The 23,049-nt window shown below is 35.8% G+C and overlaps 1 protein-coding gene across 1 annotated transcript in view; it reads right to left on the reverse strand.

Annotated features, from left to right (window-relative positions):
* Window positions 1-22,620, reverse strand: part of LOC125233914 (protein CEPU-1-like) — a 116,099-nt gene extending 93,479 nt beyond the window's left edge. Inside the window, exon 1 of the mRNA XM_048140086.1 lies at window positions 22,303-22,620. Coding sequence (XP_047996043.1) covers window positions 22,303-22,414 — 112 coding nt within the window. The 5' untranslated portion in view covers window positions 22,415-22,620. The remainder of the gene's footprint in view (window positions 1-22,302) is intronic.
* Window positions 22,621-23,049: the final 429 nt, after the last annotated feature.

Genomic DNA, 23,049 nt, shown 5'->3' on the forward strand with positions numbered 1-23,049 from the left:
TTTAGATTGATATCATTTTATTAAATCAATGTAGTTTTAAAACAATATTGTTTATTGCACCAATAAATTGCTCTGATATTTAGAATAAGATGAATATTGTACACTGTTGACAATTTAAAAGTGCTTATTGTAAGCCTATTTGAATAAAGAATATTTTGATTGATTGATTGATTGAGATGTAAAAAGAATTCACTTAGCACAAAATGTAGTAGACGTAAAGTGGCTACCAGGCTTGATTAGCTTAGCTTTACGTATATTATCTATGCCAAGTGAATTCTTTCGATACCTACCAAAATTTGCACCCTATGTATGACACTATTTCCCGCGCTATTGCGGGGTGGTAAGTATAAGTAGCTGTCTTACATATGCTTGTGCATTGTTAATTTTACTTTAACTAACATATATTATCTAAACTAGCATCATGGAGTGGGCCATGTGATTTATACCGAGACACCCAGCTTAGTAATGACCATTTAGCAGAACCCATTGTTATGTGAAATTAGTTTAAGCTAGTTATACTTAAGTATGTGTATTTTGTAGTAAAAAACGTCTTTTCTTTCTATAATAAATAGTCCACGTGCTTCACATGCAACGTTTTTAACAGATTTTTTGTATTTTTAACACACTCTGGTAAAAGTACCCATTGGAAATGTAAGTCAGACCCCTCTCTACTTCCGCGGCACTCAATAATTCCCTTATCAAACCGTTCGAACCACGGTTTTATTGTCCCGAAGTGTATGGCCGGACGTTGAGGCCGTAACGCGGCCGTTAGCCAGAATGGACTGTTGTTAGTTAGCGACAATGAGGGCCGTATATTAGAGGGACGATGGCGTAATGAACGGCCGACCGCTGCTCGACTGTGATCGAGTCATCAGCGTAATAGTTGGTAAAAACTGTAGGTTTTCGCGGGATTAGTGATTCGGAAAGCTCAAAAGGCTTTGTTTGGTCTATGTTTTTTTGGTACAAATAAAAGCTCGGAGTCAACTCTCAAATAGACCTTAAACCTACCTGTGGGTGCTGAGGTTGAGTTGAGCAAGGGCAGCATTCGCTCGGTCGGTGCACCCGTGTGAACGTCACGGTATTCGTTTAAATAGTACTTGTGGGGTGTAAATTTTGCTCCATAACAATTCGCCATCATCATTGAAATGGTTACTAATCAAATATCCCGATACTATACTTACCGTAAATACTAAAGTCATAACGAGCGTATTATCAGCTAATGGCAATGGCGATGATATACGGGGCTGCAGTCAACTAAACAAATTTGCATAATTTTGCCGACACCGCAACCGAACTGGGTAACTAGCCAATGTCACAATCTCTTACGCTTCGTGGCTAGGTCCTATCGCTTTTCTCTAGTGGCGCCACTGAGCCGGACTGTCACTTCGGCCGGCAGATCGTGTATTACCAACTCGCGATATGTTTTTAGAAATCCAAAATGTGTATAACCTTGGTATAACCGTTTAGCTGTATACAAGAGATTGATATTTTCCTTAGATCGTGACTGTCCAGTAAAATGTTGTTATGTCATGACTAGGTTTACAAAAAAACGGATTTTTTATCTGGCTTGAAAAAAATATGAAAAAAAACCGTGAAAAAAACAGTTCTTTTTCTGGAGTAGGAGGTATGTTTTTTTTTCTAAAGGACGAAATCTCAAAATTTGCAAAACAGTTAATACTTTTATACGGTTTTTTAGACTTTATGTTAACTATTAAACGAATTAAATTTAAGAACTTTAATTTCTGGTTTTTCCCCAATAAACGTTTGCATACTTGTTTATCTAATTAAAATGTACATTATTGTTATTGAAACGTTACAAATCACGAAAAACCGTTATTGTCGTATTATTTGTTCATCTGAAAAAAAACATACTTAGAAAAAAAAACATGATGCTTGTTTTTTTTTTATGTTTTTTTTTATAATTCTGAAAAAAAAAACATTTGTTTTTTTTTTCTATAGGCAACCCTAGTCATGACTTCTAAAACATTCAATGTCAATTTTTCAACGAGTTGATTTTTAAGTTACTAACGTAACAGATCCTTTACTTGCCTTCAAAACGACAAAATACCTACGCTTTATTACCTGAACCTGTAGCCAAGGTACCATTCGAGGCTAAAGTGTGTTTTTGCGAGTTCATACATATCGCGTTTATTTAAATTTGACACGAAGGTTCCTTATAAGGTGTAGAGGAGCACTAAGAAAGGATTTTTCTAAATTCACCTTCTAAGGGAGTGGAATGGGGGTCCAAAGTTTGTATGGGAAAACAAGATTATATTAGTACGTGGGCGAAGCCGCGGGAAAAAACCTAGTTCAATACATATAAGAGTCGCTTGGGAATACTATTCGCGCACGGTTGATTAGCCCGTCATTAACGCACTCGCATTAGTTGGAGTGCTAATGTCCGTGCTCACGTGGTCAAGCTATTTAACATAATAGAGATAATATTTTGAGAAATATAACTACTGGTTTACAAATGCACGTAGCAAACTAACTGAGATTGTAATGGATAAAAGTGCAATGAAAGTACAATTAAAAACACCGGGTTTGTAACTGAATTTGGAATGTGCAAGTGGCCTTAACCGCGTCGGTTTTTTTTAAGAACTATTTAACATCACTTACTGGTCGAACGCGATGTAACATTTTTATTGAGTTAGAGCCGCGAGAATTTAAAGTATTTCTAAAAAAAATCAAAAATCAAAAACATTTATTCAGCAAGTAGGCCATAGGGGCACTTTTACATGTCATCAGCTGCAATAATTCCTGAAATATAAAATAAAGTACAAAGTTACTATGATTAAGAAGAGATTTTTGTGAAGAGTGGAGCATGCATAACGAAAATAAATTTAATAATTAACTAAAATCTAGAACAATGAGCGCCTCTCGCCATCAAACGTTACAGTTTGGCGAGGATTCCTGTAAACTGTTAATTATAAGTTTTTTTGTGAATAAATAAATAAATTAAAAAAAACGGCTTAAATGAAAGAACTGTTATTTGAATTGCGCTAATCTGACAACGAAAACTCCTGATGATGATAATGTTCCATAAAACGGAGTGACACCTAATTATATCGAGCATTTTCAACTCAACCTACAGTGACCCTTTATAAAATATTTAAATTGAACTCGAATGATTTTAATACTGAAGGTACCTTGATCACCAGGTATTTCGGGTAGGTAAGTGTATTTCGATTCAGTTTTCCTTTTGAATCCATTTGCCCAAATAAAATATTTTATAATTGAATTCCTTTTTTTCTCTTTTATTGAAAACACAATAACTAAATGGAAGTATTTTAAAATCAATAACACTCTACACCGTCACAGTAAAATTAAAACATAACTTGTACATTTTGCGGTGAAACTCTAGATCCACGGGGTCCCAGCGCGCACAGGTTTTTCACAGAAATACATAGATTAAATATAAGAAGATCATACGATCCCATATATTAAAATGCGTCCGCCTAAGAACGTGCATACACTACACCACACATAGATGACGCCACAAAAAAATGCCTTGTTATTATTTTTGTATTTTTTTTCTTATAATAAGTGTTTTTTTTTTTTTTAATAAACTTGTCAATTTGGTCGATATTTCACGGCGAGTTAGCCGTGGATATTTAGGTGCACGTTCATTATGGCCGCTGAAAGCCCCACCACTTGATAGATGGGCTGTTCATCGAGAATAATGGGCCATCCCGCTAAACTCAGGAATTATTTACCTTGTTCATCTCAGCGTATGGCTTTGATGCTCCGAATAGGATCATTTTCTCGAAAATTCGACCCTTATAAGTGAATGAAATACATGTAAAATGTATGCTCACCACAATATTATTACTATTTTGCAATATACACGGAACGAATACAACTTTAAATACAATACCCTTTGGCGAACCACATTGCTTCTCAAATAAGCGACTGTGTTGAGCTTTACCGTTGTGAAAAATGCTGTTAATCATTTGTCTAAAGAGGATTTCAAGATTTTTTTTAAATTTCTCTCGGCTTTTTGATGGGCTCTGTTCATCGAAAATAATCGGTCATCTCTCTTAACTCATGAATTATTTACCTTGTTCATCTCAGCGTATGGCTTTGATGCTCCGAATAGGGCATCATTTTCTAAAAAATTCGACTGTAAATATGTACCTAAGCGAATTATTTCGATGTAATGTGTGATCACCAGGCTTTTCTTACATACAAAATTAATGCAGTTCACAGAAATCGCGAAGCGTCTGGTTGAGGTAACTGGTGACCGAAGAGCTGTCGCCAGTATCCTTGGTACAATGCCTCAAGGGCCTACTTTAGACATTAGCTAGCTTTTAAGTTTAGTCTTAGTTTCTTATATAATTATACTAGCTTTTACCCGCGGCTTCGCCCGCGTAATAAAAGTATTCATTAAGATTTTCATTTGGATCCGTAGGTTTCTCTGTAGGTATATTTATCTGCGATTATTTCGATTGCACATAATACTTTTGCTTGCAATGATTGCAGAAATATTACACATCGACCACAGCGTAGGTAGTTCTATATACGCTGGGGAAACCTTTATAAACATCCCACATAGCCCGTATTTCGACACTATGATCGGTGGGTAAAAAGTACTTTTTTCTATTATCCCTTACAATTTTTTACATTTTGCTTATACTTATCGCAAACGTAATCTTCAAGCAAGCAAACAACGATCGTCTTAGAGCACATTGATTGTAAGAGACCGCCGACCGATTATCCGTATCCCGCTAACGATACCCATATTATCCGTATCCGTATCCGTATCGCTATCGCTAACGCTATCGCTATCGCTATCGCTATCGCTATCGCTATCGCTATCGCTATCGCTATCGCTATGCCTATCGCTATCCCTATAGCTATCCCTATCGCTTTCCCTATCGCTATCCCTATCGCTATCCCTATCCCTATCCCTTATCAAGATGTTTAATGATATAACACTTTAAGTTCTCGCGCTTTGTACACATATTTAAAGTCACATACAGGTCGAACGCGATTAATTAACATTATTTTTACCTTTTTTCCCAACGTTTCGGCCAGGTTGCACTGGCCGTGGCCGCGGAAGACTGACGTCCCAGCAAAATGTCACCGGAGATGTAAACAACACAAAACTACCCGATATTAATTTATATAAATGTTCGGGGTAGACAAATAAATATAATCTACCCGCTTTTAGTTAATGTTTATTTCCCACCATGTTTATTTTAAAGGTAAAAATAATGTTAATTAATCGCGTTCGACCTGTATGTGACTTTAAATATATGTTTAATGATTTCTTATCAAGTGCTAAAATATAAAGTTTCATGGTTTTATCATTTAAAATTAAGAAATCCCATACAAACTTTCAACCTCTTTTTCAACCCTTTCATCCCTTTTTTTCGAAATAAAAAGTAGCCTATGTTCTGTCTCAGGGTCTAAAGATTGTCTGTTCCAAATTTCATCAAAATCGGTTGCGTGGTTTAAGCGGGAAAGCGTAACAGACAGACAGACAGACAGACAGACAGACAGACAGACAGACAGACAGAGTTACTTTCGCATTTATAATATTAGTATAGTATAGTATAGTATAGTATAGTATATAGTATAGTATAGTATAGTATAGTATGGATAAATATGTTCATGTAAATAAAGATAATATCATGCAGCTTTTAAATAATAGCCTCTGGTAAATAAATTGTAAATTGTCAAATAAGAAAGTACGTTTAGCTTTTCCGTTGTGCAAATGCTGTTAATTTTATTATTAAAAATGTCTTCAGATGATTTCTTCGAGATTCAATCGGTATCTCGATAAACATAGGAATTATTTATTAACTTGTCTCTCAGGGCATCATTCTATTGAAATTCGACGCTTATAGGAAAACGAGTTATTCCGATAAAATTCCGTATCAAGAGAGATTCATCGATTCTCGCCCCATAATTCATTGATAATATCAAATTATTATCAAAAAACCATTTCGTAGTAAAAGTTTAATTTATATGACGTTTCGTCTTTTTACACTGTGTATAAAAACTAGCCACCATAGGGATCATTATTCAAAGCGTATGACAAAAACAGACAAGAGGATCGGAACAAAATAGATTCCGCCTAGGGATTGCAATCCAGCAGTATTTTCAATCCAGCTGGATTTTTGCTGGATCGGCGCCAATCCAGCTGGATCCAGCGCGGATCCAGCAGGTAGAAAAAATGACAAAAAAAAATACATTTTGCCTTACTATAGGGCTGTTATTACTAAAATTATTTGAAATAGTGAAAGGAAGGATGAAAACGCGCAATTTTGTCAGCATAATTTATAAAAAAAAAACTTAAAACGGTTCTCTTATTTATCTCCGAAAATTGTATGACCGAATATCACTTCCCAACGCACGTTTCGCGGAAATTCCGCCGAATGTTCATTTCCCAAATTATCATATTGTTTTCTTTTTTTTAATTTGCCAACCTTGCATTTACCTACCAACTTGGCCGTTTTTAGTGTTTTTCAAAAGGCCTTTTTTTAAAAAACAAACTTTCATGTTATCTAATGTTTTACTTGACGTAATATACAACTAGTTGTTAATTGTATATACCAAATGTTTTATTGAACACCGACAATATCTATGGCGTATTTCGAAAAATATGCAGTACTGAGTCTCCTATGAACTTCTAAATTTATTGACAGGGATGCAATTACGTATTTTACTTACGTATATATATTTTTAAATAGTTACCTACTTACTCTTTTTACAAGAATATTTTTTATTTTATTGTTATTACATTTCATTTCCTCACGGTCAACCTAACACGCTCCTCCTCGTTTCGCTCGTCGTCGCCTCTAACTGGACTCTGTCATATTATATGAATATACTGCCAACATAGTCCGTGAACAGAAAACTGCTACTTTGCTCCCTTCTAACAGGGAAGAAAAATTAAAATTCATTTGTTAAAAGTTGGCATTAGTTTTTGTAACCATTTTTAATTCTTATAGCAAGATACATAAATAAAAAAGTCATTGAAAGTGTAACAACGATGATGGGAAGGTACTACAATAAGTAGGTACACAAATAATGCTATCAACCAGACATGGCCTGCTTTTTTGGCACAACATTTGGGCATTCACTAGTTCACATTGAAAATTACTAATGTACTTACTAGTACTTAGTTTAACTTACTTAATATTTATGAAAAAATAAACCTCTAAGTAGGTGTATTATACGTAGACAAACATCAATCAATATTCTGATCTATAAAGAAATTTTACGGTGACAGTAAATAATTAAATACTATAAATACATTTTGAGATCTTCAGTAGTTATAATACAGTTTTAAACTACTTACGTTTTTGAATAAAATACACAATTGTAGCGAAATAGAATTATTTTGTGCTAAGCGGCCACGGGCTACGCGCGGGAACGCGGAACCGTTTTAAACATGACGTAAAATAGGTAAGTTTATTAAAGTTAATTACGCATTTTATTGCAGATTTTTTTATTTGCGGATCCGCAGCGCTGGATCCAGCGCTGGCAGCTGGATCCAGCAGACCGAAAAATGCGCTGGATCCAGCTGGATTGCTGGATGCTGGATCCAGCAATTGCAATCCCTAATTCCGCCCCGTAATCTGGATTATTGCCACGCATCATTAACGACTATCGAAATATAGATATATTTAGACGTTCCCTAAATCGAATCGCACATCTGCAATCCATTCAGATCACATGAATTCATTAGATGATGCATAAAAGGTAGTGAATGGGATGGTTTTAATCCTGCAACATCGTATGTCATGTAAATATATTTGAAGTAAAATGACTGTCAATTAAAGTACCTAGTGAGTGTTTTTATAACTGCCATATATTGCATTTAACGTAAATTATAAAAGAAGCAGAATAAGCATAAAAAAGATGACCATTTAAATGTATTTATAGTCTTGATTTTATTAAAATTTAGTTCTCAGGGCAACGCGTTTATAGGTAGTTAGTTAACATAGATCCCTCTAAGGGTTTAGTACATTCGACATGTTTCGTGTTTCATCTCTCTCGCACTTATAAATTCATACTTTATGTGACAGGTTTGTATTACTTTATTGTGACAGAGGCAAGCTTGGAAAAAAAGAGTAGAAATTTATAGATTGCAAGTGATTTATTAGACATAATATTATATGAAACGGTCTACCATAAATCCCATGAGATGGCGCTGTGCTTTCTACAACGGTGCTTTCTACATCGCGCTAATGATATTTTTTATTGTAATTGCATATCAAGGCTGTTTGATTGCATTGTCAAATTGTATACGATATTTGGGTATGGTAAAACGTATCTTCTACCTACGTACATACATACTGTGCGATCGGATTGTAAGCGCTCTCTACAGGCAGTAATCTATAGCAGGCGCAGACAATACGCCCGACTGCCCCCAACTGCCCCTAACAGAGTTTAATACAGAGTGCAAGTGATTTATTACACCTTTAAATGGATTCCCTGTTGGCCCGGATTCGCTGTATCGATGTTCTAATAGGGAGGGTCAAGTTAGGTTAGTTTTGTATAGACTGTCTTATGTGTGAAGATCTACGATGTTTACACTTTGACGACTGATATATTTTAAGCCTGTGGTATTTTATATATTGAAAGTACATATTATGGATAGTTGTTATCAGTAGAGACAGTATGAATGAACTGATGAATTTGTCACAATTTAAGTAAATAAAAAACACTGTTTCATTTTACAGAATATAACATTAAACATTAAAAAACTATATGTGACATAAGAGTTTTGAATGATTCACGGTTATTTTCAGTGGACTTATAATGACCGGGATATTGGCTACGTGCACGACAATTACGCCCACTACCATGTGAATTTGAAGTGGAAAATGTCAAAAAATGACATGTAAACAAACACTATATTTTAACGATTTTTCGTTAATTTTAAATAAATCGAATAACAAGAGATACTATTTCAAGTGTAATTTAGGTAGATAGATTATAAAGACAAGGATATAATACCAAAAATCAGTTTCCAAAGCATTACTCACGGTATAAACTTCTAACCCCAGACTACAGAAAGAGTCAATAAATTGGTGCTGGCAGGGCATATAGGGAATCTTGAAGAACATAGGAGTAATGGTACAAGTTTTTCGAGCTAGTGATATGGTATTCGCTAAACCTCCGTCCCGTTAATGCCATATAAAATAAATCTAAACGTAAGTACGTAGTCATGTCCGCGGCCGCAGAAATATCCGACACGGGCCTATTCCCAGGCTAGGCCTGAATCTTTAAGCATAATCTTTTACGGTAGGAAAAATACTAACAGCGTATTGAACAATATTAGGTAAAGAAAGCTTAAATATAATTTATTATAATGTTTTGTTTTGACATGTCACTTACGTTTTCTTTTCACCGTAGCTATCCATTTAGTTTTTTGATCCAATTTCCAATGTGCTCTAAGAAACGCATAGAACGTGCAACGACTATTTATGCCATTATTTTTACAATTAACAACGAAACAACATTGATACCCCATATCAAACATTACACCACATTGTATTATATTTTATGAGTTTTGATAGATGACAACCACAATCAGTGTCGATTTTGACCACCGCAAGCACTGCGATCGCTTTGCTTACCCCCTCCATGCACTTCGCACGAAGCCAATAGACCGTGATTACCTTTTTGATTTTTGTCGAGCTCCCGATATTTCGACGCAGTTCACATGCGACCAGTGGTAACGCTGAAAGCGCGAAGGAGGGTAGATCGCGCGTTGTCTACGCAACTTTGACATCCACCCACCTTCGTCAGTTTTCCGTGATCTTGATGCATGCACCTTCGTCGAAATATCGGGAGGTCGACAAAAATCAAAAAGGTAATCACGGTCTATATCCCGGTCAATATAAGTCTAAGTGTGATATAAAACTTAGTTTTTTTTAGTAATTTCGTCGTACCTCACTGATGTAAGTGAGGTCGTTTAATGGTTTGCGTAGTATTAATTATAGATGCGGACAAAGTTCCAAAATATGTATCCATAACCGAAGTGTAAGCAATAAACTTTATAAATTTTTAATTACACCCTTACTTTAAATGTGCTATTGCACGCAGGCGGAGCGTGAGTGATAGAAAAATCGTTCTTCTAAGGGAATAATGAAATTTCTTGTAACTTACTTAACTTTTTTACATCTATTTACATATTTTTTACATTGCGAGTGTGATGAAAAACATTGTGTGTAACTCGGGGAGTATGAATATTACTAACTAGAGTCTTTAAATCGCTCCGGCAAGCTGTCGCGATTTAATTAACTTACCCTCGTTAGTAATATTCAACTTCTTCCCCTTGTTGTACAATGTACTATTATACCTTGACCGTACCTTATAGCTATAAGAACAAGTACTTTATTTTAGTACCTACGGCCTACGGTATTACATATTACATGGTTGAATGGACATGGACGGCATTCGCCATACCAAACGTAATAGCGAGGGCGTCCTGTGATCTCTGTCCGCGCTGCCGCCCCTAATTCATAAGATTCCGGGGTGCAAGCGTTAAGAATATGTTCCACTAATATCACCCTGTTTATTTCCTTGTTTAGGAATGAGGAAACAATTAAGGGCAGTTCGGTTTGGCGGATAACTTTGACTAGTCTATATATTGTATAATAATTGGTAGCTAAAGTATTTACCTACACACTTTTGACATAAATGTTTGCCGCTTTATTTCAGTAGAGTACTTTCATACAAAACGGTTTATCAAATGTCACATGAGATGTCGCTGTACCGAGAACGGTGAATTCTGCATCGCGCTAATACGATTTTTATTGGAATTGTATATGTTTGTGACTGCTTCTTTACTTTCATACGTAGTCAAATTCCAACAATCAGTGTAAAGTAGATTATGTACTTACATAGGTACATAGTCAACCAATTGGAACCCAAGGCCACTGTAGAACTATGTCATAGTGACGTTATAAATCAGCTTGTAAGAAATCTCTTACTGCTTGTCATTTTGACATGGTTGTAGAGTGGCCTAGGGTTCCAATTGGTTGACTGTACATAGTGTGCAGACAGATTGTATGCGCGTCCGATAGACACGAAATTGCATGTCATTTTAAAAAATACATACAATTTCACTAAGATGTAATATAATGATGACGTAAATTTATGTTAATACTATTATCTAATTATTGTTATAAATTGAATTTCCGGACTAACGACTGTAAAATACGCATGTATGAATAATTATTTTTGGTTCATATGAAATGTAAATAACCACCATTAGTGGAAACTAACGAAAATAAATGAATGTCAATAACATAATTCGAATACGCACAGTTCACTTCATAAAAAAACGGAAAGTGAACATATTGTAGTACCTATATCTCGGCTAATTTTTTTGTTTGTCTCTGTACACGATTATACCACAGTATAATAAATAGTACTCGATTATACACAGTGAAATAAAAAGAACCGTTTGAAACTTTTCATAGTGACTTTTGAGGTCATTTTCACATATTTTATTATGGAACCAAAGCTGAAATCGCAAAAAATAATTGGCTGTTTCATACATTTCGACTGTCATGATGCCGCTCATTTCTATGGGACAGCCAGTTTTTTTTCACGATTTCAGCATTGGTCCCATAGTAAAAGTTGTTCATTATGATCTCAAAAATCACTATGCAAAGTTTGAACGGTCCTTATTTCACCCTGTATAATACCACATCTCGGACACTAGCGATCAATTATATGAAAGAGGCGCGTTCCTAGCACAAATTCTAAGCTCGTGTAGGTGAACGCGTACCATGCTTGTATGAGTGAGATATGACAGGTTGACTGTTCGCGTTTTTGACAGGCGGTAACTGTGAGGTAACCGAGAGGGGGTGGTCGGCGCTTTCAGCGGGGAGCGGGAGTTTAATTATGAACATAATCAACCTTTTTTTCGGTGTACTTAGCCTAATAGAAGATACTGGAGATTGGATTTGATAACTAACTAATAAATCAAAACAGTTTTTTTCATTCATTGACATGCTGTTTACGTTTTTTCCAAAATAAATATAGTTATAACTATAACTAAATAAATATAGTTATAAATATGGAAATTTTATTAAATAAATTGATTATGATTATACATTAGTACAGATAGTGGACAAAAAAAACTTAAACTATAACTTATATAAAAATAAATAAACCTAAAAACTACCCTCCAGGCCCTGGCCCCTCGGCAGGGTGCCCATCACGCAAGCAATAAATATAGTTATAACTATAACTATAATAATTTCAACTGTTAGGTGTTAGAAATTTACCTAATTTGATCTAAATTGGATCACAACAGCCATTAAGATATTAAGTATACAGATTAATAACGTTACCTCGATATTCTGAATATAAAATACAGTAAAATTTTCATCATAACTTTTCTCCGTCAATAATGTCAATATAGATGACTTGCAAATATTACGTAAATTCATAAAACGTTTTCCCAGGCATTATAATATACCTATAAGTAACTTATACTTAATACAACTCAAATGGAACTCAAAATCGTTTCTCAGAACAGCCATTTAGATATTAAGTATTCCATTTAATACGTGACACGAATAAATACCTTTATCAGAGTATATTTATGTGTTAGTATATTACCGACCCCTGTCAGGGGTGAAATAAATAATTCGAAGATCAATCAGAAGTTAGAAGGGTCGCTACAGATACCTATTCGGCTATCTTGATATTCATTATACATCCCATCTTTTATTACTAAATTAAAACGGGACTTAATCGCGTAAAACTTACGTTTTATATTTAACCCGACGTTTCGGACATGACATTACGTCCGTGGTCACGGGTAGACTGGCTGGGAGTTGTATCAACATCTTCTAGCTGTACGAGTTTTTCGAACTACCCGCACTTGATTGTCATCAGTCACTTTTACGCTAGGGTTGCCACTCTGCCTACATACAACACTCACGACATCCGATGGTATGGGACGGGAAGTTTTCTCACGTTTACACTTGCCAATCACTGGATTCCACGAAGATGAAATCCCTTGCCCTTCATTTTGATTGAAATTACGATGTTTTCTGATTTCAATCGCTTCACGTACTTTCCTGCTATAGTAAAGACGTTCAGTTGAAAGGACTTTGGGATTATGCAGTTCAATCCAGTGGTTCGGTCCTGACTCTAGCAAATGCTCGGCAACCGCAGACTTATTTATTTGTCGTTTTTTGACCGCCGCGATATGTTCTTTGACCCTTTCCGCTATGGTGCGTTTGGTTTCTCCAATATAAGAACTACCACAGCTACAGTCAATCTTATAAACGCCTGGCGTCTGATATGGAATAACATCCTTTGCTGACCTTAGTTGCCCCGCCACCCTCGACAACGGCATGTACACAGTCTGTATCGAATACTTCTTTAGTATGGTACCAACCTTGTCTGTCACTCCCTTGACATAGGGCATAAATGCCGGTCGTCTTGCAACACGCGATTAAGTCCCGTTTTAATTTAGTAATATGAGTGAAGATCGTGTTAGTTTAAATCAATATATCCCATCTTTTGTTAGTATAGCGACAGATTTGTATTAACCTTAATTTACCTTCGTCTGACCTATTGCTGTTGTGTTTTGTGGACATTGTATCACATTCCCTTTTGACATAATAATTTCGGTATAAAATAGGGCGTATATTTTTTCATGGAAATGTCTTAGACTGATTCAGATAAAATTAACTTTTTAACAAAAAAATAAAACCGCCTTCAAAAAAAGCGTGTTACAAAACACGGAGAAACTAAAAAGCCAAAAATAATAAACCTTCGAATTCAGATTTCTTATCGGATTGCAATAATCTAAACATCCAAATTATAAACAAATCAATTATTTTTGTAGTCGGTACCAGACCTGTTCGTCGCCTTGCTATTTCCTGTTTGCCCCACCCAACCATACGCAGGCTGGCCCCGACTCCAAAAATAATTGATTTGTTTATAATTTGGATGTTTAGATTATTGCAATCCGATAAGAAATCTGAATTCGAAGGTTTATTATTTTTGGCTTTTTAGTTTCTCCGTGTTTTGTAACACGCTTTTTTGAAGGCGGTTTAAATTTTTTTGTTAAAAAGTTAATTTATTTGTTGATTTTTAGTGGTTCCTAGTGATATTATATGTATCAGTCCGAATATATGTACAGTAGTGAAAGAATTGTCCTTTAACTCCTAACCGTTGAGGAGTTCACCTTCCATCATCAGCTCAGCCACATAAAATTATTACCATCAGGCGCAAATACTGGTGTACCTTTGAAAAATACACAAAAAACATTACATGTGCCTATAACATTTGAAGGGTTACCTCGATTTCTCCAAGATTCCATCATCAGACCCCGACTTGGTGCCAATGGGACCATCTCGGGGTTATACCCGTTCGATCAAAAAAAAAATTTTTGAAAATCGGTCCACGATTCTCGGAGATATCGAGTAACATACATACAAAAAAAAAAAAAAAAAAAAAAAAAAAAAACATTCAGTCGAATTGAGAACCTCCTCCTTTTTTGAAGTCGGTTAAAAATATTAATAATAACTATAATACAGTCACGAGCAATAAGATCGCACAAAAAAGGCGGCAAAATATCTGAAACAATCTTACTTCTGGAGTCATAAGAGCCGCGTCAGATATTTATGGAGTCTTCTTTTCGTGCGATCAAGAGTGATCTTCTCACTCCATCGTAGGCAACGTCTTTGCCTTTGGCTAGTCTGTGGCCAAAAGTAGGCCCCTTTATAATAATAAAAAAAAATCTTGTTCACGGCGACTGTACATCGACACGTTACAGGTACATAATATGATAATATATAAATTATGAGTTACGTGTCCCATTCAATTTACTAACTATTTATGTCCTAGCCTGATGAAATAATTGTAAACAAACCAATTTACCTCAAATACTTCGCAATCAGGAACTGTTTGACGAAATACAAATACAATATGATGTCCTAAATTATAGTTCTTAGTAAAAAATAAGTTTATTAACAATATTTAATCATTCAACTTAAAAAGAGAAGTAGTTTTACTGTTTATTACACAATATTGCAAAGTAAGAAAGTAATGCAAAACGTTGATAGGTATCTGAAAATATTTCATGATTACTTATCGACATAAAAGTGACAGTAAGTTTTTTTGCTATTCTTATTGAGTAACATATCATTTGAAACTTCTACACTTCAACATTCATTAATTCTTTCATTTCTACATTTAAATATTACCAAAAGGCGGCTTATGCCGTGACTCTTTTCTTACTTTTGTATCTGTACTAGGTAGGTATTTGTATATATTCTGTGATATTACTGAATAATACTATGGTGAAACCTACCAGAGCCCTTACCTATTGGGGTTCAAACCCATCATCGCCCCAGTTTGATGGGCAGCCTCTAGGCCATTAACAACAATTAAAAGGGCACGTTTCCCCGATAGGCTGAAAAGTCATCTGACGACCATCTGGCAATCGTTTCGTATATTAAAAGAGTCAGGTTTCCAAGTGGTTGGTACGGACGAAATGAGTTTTTTTCGAGGAATAGGAAACGCAGAAGACGTAAAAAAGTAATTAGAATAATTGGAACATTATTACACTATATCTTAAAGTACAAATGTATTCTGACACATCAATATTATGTAAATGAAATAGTACATCTAGTGCAGTAGGTAATATTATCTTCAATTTGAATAAAAATTTTAATAGCAGAGCTCGCTAAGCGGGAAGTTTTGGAAACACAGCTTATCTAAAAAATATTCTTAAAGGAAACTTTATATCGAATAAAATCAAAACTAGAGATTCTTTTCTGATCCTTAAAACCAAAATACTGGCCACTTATAAGTTATTTAATTGCCCGTTTATGTACTATAAACACAAGACGATAATTGACCAATCCCAGAAGAGATATCAGTGATATCACAATCTGAGCCATTTCCACACAATCCTTTGTCGGGCGGGAAAAAATGAGGCCGAAACAGCCACTTGGAGCACAATGGCCGGCGATGGCCCATGATGGTCACAATAGAGACGGCTTCACAAACACACGCGTGCAATTTTCGATTAGACCGGCCACGGTATAATTATTTTCTGGAGCACTTTTTGTTTTCTTGATGAGAAAGTGATCGATAATGGAGGGGCTTATTCTTTTTGTTTCGTGTGGTTTTGCGAGGGACACAATTTAGTTTCAACCGCAGAATTGTTTTAGGTATACCGGATATACGATAGTTTCTTACTTTCAATATACGGATGTTATGTTCTTATGTTTAAGTGTGCCTTGGAAGTGATTGGATAATGTCGTTGACATAACAACTTTCGCAATGGGACTTACCATAAAATCTTTCGTCGAAAATATATCGAAGAATCGTTTATGTCAATGTTTAGAATGGAAGAAATGATTTTTTTCGCGATTTCAATGTATTCAATACAGTAATCGTTTTTTTTATCACCTAGACAATATGTAACGCTCAGAAGAGGGACAGGTTTTATGTATACATAATGTGTACACACCTACTTATAATTTTATTTAATTATTTATTACACGCGCTAATTCTATAGGGTTTTAGACTTTGACATATACATCAATGGTTACATACAAAATCACTAGGTAATTAATAAAATAAGAAGTAATAAGGTATAGCGGGGCAAATCCCGACTGGAGGGAAATTGTAACTAATAAATTTTTTCCATTATTACACTATTAAGTTGAGTTCCATATGTATCCACTGAAACCGCGTGCCATATATAACCAGTGGACACTCTATTTAATATTGCAAACATTGTAAAACATGAAAAAAATGAATCAGTTAAAAGTGTCCCCCAGTCGAAATTGTCCCACTGTACCTTATCTGAAAATGATGTGTTACAAAATAGCATCCATTTCATCAAATCTCCAATAGCTTCGAATCCTTCCAAGTCTTTGCTCGCAAACTCCCTACATGTGCGACGGCAACATGCTTAGATAAGATCGGGAATAAGTAGAATCGATCGTATTGGCTGTGAAGCGCAACTAGTGTACCTACCTATACGAAATAGTGCACTCTACAATTTTGTTTTTCTTTCTTAAAACATCAAGTGAAGTCAAGAAAGTTTTTTTTAACCCCCGACGCAAAAACGACGGAGTGTTATAAGTTTGACGTGTTTGTCTGTCTATCTGTCTATTTGTGTGTCTAAAATACCATTTTTAGTAGAGTAGGAATACTTTTAACTACAGTTCAATACAACACAATACGAATATTCTTTACTAGCTTTTGCCCGCGGCTTCGCTCGCGTTAGAAAGAGACAAAAAGTAGCCTATGTCACTCTCCATCCCTTCAACTATCTCCACTTACAAAATCACGACAATTTGTCGCTCCGTTTTGCCGTGAAGGACGGACAAACAAACAGACACACACACTTTCCCATTTATTATATTAGTATGGATTACTCACCAATATTACAGGATCATGACATCAAAAATCAATAGCTACTTATTTATTTCTAAGCCTCGATTACGTCACAATATTCCCAAATAAAATTGTTATCAATTTGATCCATATCACAACCAAAATTACCCTATCTATCACCTCCGAATGCATGTATCAAAACACCCAAAGCAAAATCGAATTTGAAAATTCATCTATCACGCGCTCAATGCCAACACCCCAGGCGAGGTTTCGAGCCCTCGTCCCTCGCGTGCCAAATCTCGAGGGGTCGAAATGTGCAAACAATTAGAAGAACTTTTTGTTCACCCCCGTGGCTCGTTTGTGCAATACACAATGCCACTTTGTGTCAACGACAGCTCGCTATTAAAACGCGGTGCGGCACTACACATCTGCGCTGTTCACATCACTAGTTGATTTATCAAAATGGCGGGTTCTACTCCTTTCTTATCGTCAGTTGGGACCTTTGGTTATTAAATATGGAAAAATAGGTATTGCTTGGTAATGCTCTTTTTGTGCGATGACTGGCTGAAATTGCTTGCAGTTAATTAAACTCTCATGATAATCTTAGGTTCGTATTTATTAAAATTACGACAAAAAAGGGTAGTGAGTAATGAAAAATATTCTGCTACAGAAAACGCATTATATCGGGATATAAGTAAATTAAATTAAAACTTTACCTATTTAAATTCGTGTGTTTTATTCTGTTTGTTACTAAAAGCTCCGTCCACAATATTTTAATAACCAAGTATTAAAGATGACCGGACAGAACAGTTTGTTTAGAAATATTTATTGCGTTACATATAATTATGTAAGGCTGTAAGCAGTTAACAGTGGTGGCTGGTGAAAATTTCTGCTAGGCAACACTGAGCAAAAAGAAACCTACCTTAACATTAGGTACTTCACTAGTAATCAATTTTAGGCATCAAGCCGGTGGAAATCGGCTTGTATGGACCAGCCGCTGCTGGCAGTTAATATTATATAGTCTTTTCAAAGGCTATCCAAATAACGTCAACGGGGTTCAGTTCAGTTTAAGCATACATTAGTCTAAGCATAAGAAGATTATACCATCCCATTCATTAAAATGCGACCACCTAAGAACGCGCATACACTACACCACACATAGGTGGCGCCACAAAAAATGCATTGTTGCCATCGATTACTGGTAGATTGGCGTTAAGTGTCACTTTCGAGCCATAAATCCATGTCCAAAGTATCACTTAACGCCATCTATAAGTATAATCGAAAGCTACAAGATTTTTTTTTTGTGGCGCCATCTATGTGTGGTGTAGTGTATGCGCGCGTTCTTCTTATATTTAATCTATGGTCTAAGAAAACCTTGCGTATAGAACAAATCCTTGCAAGAAAATCAATTTGAAACTGCACTCGCTATTCTTCGTACAACGCTCCCATTTTTCTCCTAAATACATAAGCACTGGCAATCGGAAAACTCCGCACCGGAGCCTCTGCGTAAATCCATTCGATCTCATGCATTTAAATTTAGAATTAGTGAAAAGCTTTGCCCGCAGACCGAGTTTTTCGGTAACCCAGCCTCTTCCCGGTACCGGTTTCATTGAATACGTGATTGATTTAAGGTTGTTTGATAAACATACTTAGAAAATAAAGACGGTATTATGCTCGTAAGAGGAACGTGTTGCTCATTTACATGAGATCGAATAAGATGTAGCAGTTCACTTGATCTAAAACGTTTGTTCGGGAAATCCTTTGCTAGCGAAACAATGACAAAAGTTGCCTTTGGAACTCGAAGGATTGCGTGATATAGTACATTGTTGTCGAATGGTTACAAGGCTCTGATAGCTCGGCCACATATGCGCGTTTTGACAGCGTAGGCGGAGCGTTAGCGGAGCGCAATGATAGCGGTGTACCGGACGAACGCTGGCGTTGCGCCCAGCGGACGCCGGCGGGAACTAACGAGCGCGGATTGCGAGCGGAATGCGCGCGGATTGCGAGCGGAACGCCAGCGTTCGTCCGGCGCACCGCTATCATTGCGCTCCGCTAACGCTACGCTATCAAAACGCTTTATGTGTGGCGAAGGCTTAAAGCGTTTTTATATAATGTTACATCAAAATGTATGTATATAAAGATCCTGTGTTGCGGCTAAGTATAAAGAGTGAAGAATATTAAATTACTTCGCCCATTACTTGTAAGTAAAAAGTTAAGATAAGTACTTTGTGAAACAAGTCAAAACAGAATATCGAGGTAATTTCATTATAAGTTGATTATACTGCAGAAATTTAAAAAACGACATTCATATAATACACCTGATAAATCATAATTTATTTTCAATAGTTAAATTATGACAGCTCATTTAGCTTTATTATCTCTCATAATTATGGAATATGTAATAATTTGTCTTCTCTGAATAACATTTCATGGTTACTAACATATTTGGCCAATAATTAAAATAATGAGAGTTGCTTTTGATAAATTATATACCTACTGGATATCAACTACAAACGCATGAATATACTAGTAGGTAGTTGTGGTAAACAACAGTTGTAAACTGAACTATTACTACATTTACTACTCATTGTGATATTGCCAATACAGAGTGGGGCCTGTAACAAATGCGAAGAATTAAACTCTAGGCTATTCTCCTTATACTGATCAACATTTGTTCGGCGACTTTTAAAAATAACTTGTATTTTGATTTTTATCAACCTTGAAAGTTTTTTCTAAGAGGTAATGTATTGCGAATTCTGTTAAGTCTAAAGTGTGACAGACAACGTCAATGACAACAATAATGGCGTACATTGAAGCTAATATTTATTTTGTATGAAAAATAAAAAATTTAAAGACTTCATAATTTTTAAAAGTCACTGAACAAATGTTGATCAGTATAAGGAGAATAGCCTATAGTTCAATTCTTCGCCTTTGTTACAGGCCCCACTCTGTATAACTTTTAGGTACTTAAAATTAGTAGTTACAAATTTTGTCGGTTAACCGATCATATACTTACCAAGTGCAATTTTCACTGAGCGACCTGTTTTTAACCTTCTTATATGATCGTGTACTTACTGTTTTTAGCCTCAAGTCAAGCGGCTTGAGAATTATTTTGAGGGTAGGTTTTGTTTACATTTATTTAAATATTTAAAGACACAGACTATATGTACAGTCACCGGCTGTATTATAATATGTCACTCTTCGAAGGTTGCAAATATGTGACACGGTCTTACGAATAAGATCTCTTAAAAATGTATGTGGCCTTCGAACAAAAATATTTTTTTTTCCTGCTGACTGTACAATTGAACTAGAAAATAGGATACTCTCTTTTTTAACAACAAATAGCAACCCCGCCGCGCAAAACATATTATCCCAACTTCAAAGGTGTCACATCTATTAATTTTATTCGCGTTACTATTCCTTGCAAGGAAACGGTGAGACAACATAAATAATCTAGCTGAAGACAAGTTGCCCTGCGAGGCGAAAAATGTATTTGGGTAAAAGGATGGTGCGCGCGCTTCGTTACATTTTGTCACTCCCTGGGGCGCGGACTAGTCGCGCATTCTGTACAACGTGTACAGCCGAAATGTTTTATGCTTGCGTCACGGAATCTGATTTGTATCCTCGACTCAGCTTTACTGCCGCCGTAAACGCGTGTTTATTGTTTCGTACTCTCCAAGGTTAAGCTGTAAAGGTTATCTCTTGATTCGAAGGTAATTTCAATGCATCGGTACTTGTGTTAACTGAATTATTGCTGGTAAAAAGCTTGCGCCTAATCGGCTGAAAGTGTAAAAGTAAACAAAAATCCACATGTGCGTCCAACAGAAAAAAGTGCAGACCTGTCACACCTATTATGTAAATAACTATATTAATAATGCAGGTACCTATTATAAAGTATCGTGCTTAACGTTCCTATTTTAACATTTTCGCTATCCTAGTTACCACATCTAAGTAGGCAAAGTTGGAGGAAATTGGAAGTAACTTTATACAGTAATGAAGTTACTACTCATCTATATATATAAACGGCAAAGTCCTGAGTGACTGACTGAGTGACTGAGTGACTGACTGACTGACTGACTGACTGACTGACTGACTGACTGGCTTAAATCAACGTACAGCCCAAACCGCTGGTGCTAAAGATTCCAAATTTGGCACGTAGGTTACTTTTAAGGTCTAGGGGCGCACTAAGAAAGGTTTTTTTTTTAATTCATTCCCTAAGGGGGTGAAATGGGTGTTCAAATTTTGTATGGGGATCTACCTTTATTTATTCTGAGATATGAGCTTGAAACTTCGTATAAAGGTATTAAATTAAACTATGATCGTAATTTAACCTACTTAACGCTAAAATGTAACGAAAGCGCCTTATACATTTAAAAATCTGTTACATCAAAATTGAATGCATCAGAAATTCTAAGTAAATAGAATAGAGTAGCACCGGCTTGGTGCTGTAATAGTTAATTCAGAAAGCCTCCGGTATTACGGAATTACTGCTGAATTGTCCATTCCAGGAATTTAACGGTGCCGTTGATATTGGACATCGTACAATGTTTCAGCTCAAATTTTAGTTAAAGTTCTTTACAATATCATGAAAATGTAGCTAGAAACCTGAAATATTAGTCTATACTTATACTAAATTATTCCGTGTGACCTGTAACACAAGCTACAAAATTTCATTTTAGGCCAACATTTATTTAACAACCCCTTATTATGAATTTTTTGATTTCTTAAAAAAAATTGTCATCATGTCAAGTCTCTGAACAGACATTGGTTTGAGGTGTAAAGCCTTTCCTTTATTTTTTTTTGCTAGTGTTACATGCCACACCTTAAAATAAATTGCATTAGTACATGAATCAAACCATACAAGCCGTAGATGTTACATAAATATAACAGTATCGTAACATAAACCAACGAAAAAGGCTAAAAATAACATCGCAAAAGCAAAAACCACGTTACCTTTCGTGCTTTCGACTACGTAGTCGATCCTCCAGAGAAGCAGCGCGAAGTACAGAGTCAAAAGCATCTTGTCGCGGCAGAGAAATAACTCCATTTTATGGGCCCACCCCATCCCCACTACGTATAGTATCGGCGACGCCGCCTTTTATGGCCAACATCACAAACACAGCACAGTTCTCAAACGTAGCCAGATAAACGAAGACAGTTATGGCGCACACTTTTTTATGACATCGACTGTCTGTAATTTATGTGGCGCAATAAAAGTAATTTATTTGCCCAATAGATTGCTACACTTTTAATGAAATTATCCGCCGGGTACCTGAAACAATTAAGATAACGTTTTGGTTAAGGGGAAGGTTATTTAGGACAATTGGATTTCTTACAGCTAGGCGTCAAATGGCTTAGCTTTATAGGTACCCAGTTTGAGAGTACATTAGAACAACAGAAAAAGTGCCTATAATATAGTTATAGGTGAAAAATTTAAGAAAGTCACCTGTTGTATGTGTGAGTGACGTGTTCGAATAGGCGTTTGATTTGTTTGTGTTACTAATTTTAAATATGTGTTCTCTATTCGAACACGTCACTCACACATACAACAGGTGACTACCTAAGTTTTTCACCTATAACTGTATATTGTTCTGATGTGGATTGTTTTGAGTTGTCCCGTGTGGTGGCGGGTTAAGAATTTCACCACCCCCTTTCTTCCCGTGGGTGTCGCAGAAGTCGATTGTGGGATATGGGTTAAAT

Source organism: Leguminivora glycinivorella, chromosome 15 (assembly GCF_023078275.1).
Source record: "Leguminivora glycinivorella isolate SPB_JAAS2020 chromosome 15, LegGlyc_1.1, whole genome shotgun sequence".
Classification (NCBI taxonomy): domain Eukaryota; kingdom Metazoa; phylum Arthropoda; class Insecta; order Lepidoptera; family Tortricidae; genus Leguminivora; species Leguminivora glycinivorella.